The sequence below is a fragment of the Poecilia latipinna genome, unplaced genomic scaffold (genome assembly GCF_001443285.1).
Source record: "Poecilia latipinna isolate Pla-1442-1.1 unplaced genomic scaffold, P_latipinna-1.0 Scaffold2747, whole genome shotgun sequence".
In the NCBI taxonomy this organism is placed as follows: domain Eukaryota; kingdom Metazoa; phylum Chordata; class Actinopteri; order Cyprinodontiformes; family Poeciliidae; genus Poecilia; species Poecilia latipinna.
Genome location: NW_015115363.1, coordinates 56193 through 59390, shown reverse-complemented (window position 1 = coordinate 59390; position 3198 = coordinate 56193). Strand labels below are relative to the sequence as shown.

The 3198-nt window shown below is 40.2% G+C and overlaps 1 protein-coding gene across 1 annotated transcript in view; it reads right to left on the bottom strand.

The window, feature by feature from the left end:
- LOC106939006 (NACHT, LRR and PYD domains-containing protein 5-like) overlaps positions 1 to 3198 on the bottom strand; it is a 21820-nt gene that overhangs the window by 8557 nt on the left and 10065 nt on the right. The window contains exons 5-6 of the mRNA XM_015021236.1: positions 718 to 2512; positions 448 to 621 (exon numbers count right to left, since the gene is read on the bottom strand). Coding sequence (XP_014876722.1) covers positions 448 to 621; positions 718 to 2512 — 1969 coding nt within the window. The remainder of the gene's footprint in view (positions 1 to 447; positions 622 to 717; positions 2513 to 3198) is intronic.

Genomic DNA, 3198 nt, shown 5'->3' with positions numbered 1-3198 from the left:
CACTTTGACGTCTTAATATAACACTGCACTTACACTCAGTTTGTCATGATTGATCTGAAACATGTAAAATATTTTTTACAGTAGCATGGTATTATACAAGTTCAATTACATGAATCTGTATTAATGTAATTGAATACATTAATATTAATGTTTAAGTGTTCTTGCTCTTAAACAAATAAGAAAAATCTAATGTCTATTGTTGTGCTCACAACTATCATTTTTCCCCCTAGAATCTAGTAATGATTTGTTTGTCTACTTGCCCGCTCCATAGCAGCAGTAAGGTTGTCTTCTCTGCACTGGACACTACTACCATGTCAGAGAAAACTCAATACTTTAGTACAATTTTCTTCTTAAAATGTACACAAAATAGTTAATAATGGCAAATTAAAATATGCATTAGACATGTTTCTAAATTACTAAATATGTAATAATGTAAATGTATCTTACCTGAGAATCTCCAGTTCACAGTCTAGACTCATCAGTCCACTGCACAGCAGCTTCACTCCTGAATCTTTCAGGTCGTTGTTACTCAGGTCCAGATCTCTGAGACTAGATGTTGTTGAGCTGAGCAACGAGGACAGAGCTTCACAGCTTCTCTCTGAGAGGTTACACCCACTCAGTCTGAGAGGACAGACATAATGCAAAGTAACCATCTCATTATTAGTATTATTAATTTTATAGCCTCTTTTTTATGAAGTCATCTACATAATGACTTACATAACTTTGCTGGAGGCTTTGACTATTGGCAGCAGCTTCAGTAGAGCTTCCTCTGAAGCAGAGTATTTCTTCAGTTCAAACATCTCAAGGTCTTTCTCTGATGAAAGTAGCATGAAGAGCAGAGCTGACCACTGAGCATGAGACAGCTGGTGAGCTGAAAGACTTCCTGTTTGTAGAGATTGTTGGATTTCCTCCACCAGAGACTGATCATTTAGTTCATTCAGGCAGTGGAACAGATTGATGCTTTTCTCAGCATCTAGATCATTATTTATCTTCTCCTTGATGTACTGGGCTGTGTCTTTATTAGTTGTCAAACTTTCTTCTGTCTGTGTCACAAGGCCTCCTAAGTGACGCTTATTGGTCTCCAGTGAAAGACCAAGTAGGAAGCGGAGGAACAAGTCCAGGTGTCCATCTGGACTCTCCAGGGCCATGTCCACAGCACTCTTGTAGATGTCTGTCTCTGAAGATTCATGATTTCCTTCTTCTAATTCCTTGGATTTCATTTCGCTTTTTTCCAGCAGATTGACTCCAGATTTGATGAAGGACAGGTGAACATGAAGAGCAGCCAGAAACTCCTGAACACTCAGGTGGACGAAGCAGAACACCTTGTCCTGGTACAGCCCTCTCTCTTCTCTGAAGATCTCTGTGAAAACTCCTGAACACACTGAAGCTGCTTCGATATCGATGCCACACTCTGCCAGGTCTGATTCATAGAATATCAGGTTTCTTTTCATCAGCTGCTCAAAAGCCAGTTTTCCCAGAGACTCAATCATCTTCTGGCTCTCTGGACTCCAGTGTGAATCTGTCTCAGCTCCTCCATCGTACTTGATGACCTTCAGTTTGGTCTGAAACACCAGGAAGTGGATGTACATCTCAGTCAGGGTCTTTGGCAGATCTTCTCCATCTTCCTTGTTCAACATGTCTTCCACAACTGTAGCAGTGATCCAGCAGAAGATTGGGATGTGGCACATGATGTGGAGGCTTCTGGATTTCTTTATGTGGGAGATTACCATTCTGGCCTGCTCCTTATATCTAAACCTTTTAGTGAAGTACTCGTCTTTCTGTGGGTCAGTGAATCCTCTGATCTCTGTCATCATGCCAACAAACCCAGCAGGGATCCGATTGGCTGCTGCAGGTCTTGTGGTTATCCAGAGGTGAGCTTTGGGAAGCAGGTTCCCTCTGATGAGGTTTGTCAGAAGAACATCCACTGAGGTGGACTTTGTTACATCTGTCAGGATCTCATTGTTGTGGAAGTCCAGTGGAAGTCGACTCTCATCCAAGCCATCAAAGATGAACACAACCTTTAACTCTTCAAACCTGGAGATTCCTTTGGTTTCACTAAAAAAGTGGTGAACAAGCTCCACCAAGCTGAACTGTTCATCTTTTAACAGATTCAGTTCTCTGAATGTGAATGGAAACATGAACTGGATGTCCTGGTTGGTTTGGTCTTCTGCCCAGTCCAGAGTGAACTTCTGAGTCAGGACTGTTTTCCCAATGCCAGCCACTCCCTTTGTCATCACTGTTCTGATTGGTTCATCTCTTACAGGTGAGGGTTTAAATATGTCTTCATGTCTGATTGCTGTTTCTGGTCTGTCTGGTTTCCAGGTCACTGATTCAATCTGTCTGACCTCATGTTCATTATTGACCTCTCCAGAGTTTCCCTCTGTGATGTAGAGCTCTGTGTAGATTTGATTTAAATACGTTGGTTTTCCAGGTTTAGAAATCCCTTCAGACACACATTGGAACTTTTTCTTCATGTTAGACTTTAGTGTTTGTTGGCATGTGATGAGTGATTCTAAAACACAGCAAAAAGAAAAATAATGCATTTTTAGAGTAGTTTACTTCTTTACTTTAGTGGGTCACATAGAAAGCTGACACATGGGATGTAATAGCAACAGCAGTGAGAGTGACAATAGTTGAACATTTTTAAACTTTGTGTCACGTTTCAATACCATGCACATGTGCACGTCTACCTGTATGAGCTCAAAAATTCTCAAATGTTGCTAGATGCTTGGCTGAAGGAGGGAAAGTGATTGCCTCATTATCAAGTTCTGTAGGAAATGAATGGAGGGGAATGACATTGCCTTCCATGTTTAGAGCTTTTTAGAGTCTTGTCCCTGTGTAGCTTGCCTGGAAACCTTTCAGGAAGCATGTTCATCCAGGATAAATTGAGCCCTTTCAATGCAGAAGAGCAGTGGCTCAACACAGAGCTCCCTCAAAGTCATGCATGTCAAACTCATTTTTATTTTGTATCATGAATCTCTTCAAAGGGCTGGTTGTGGAAGAATGTATCGATAGCACTATCTATTAACAAACTCTTAAAAATATGACAACTTTCTCTATATTTTAAGTACTTCATAAAATTCAATTATTTTAAACATCTTTTCACATTTATGTAATTGGGCACCATACAAATAAAAACCAATTTCATTTTACTGATAAAAAAAAATAGGCATGCAACTGTTGAACTTGAATTTCTAT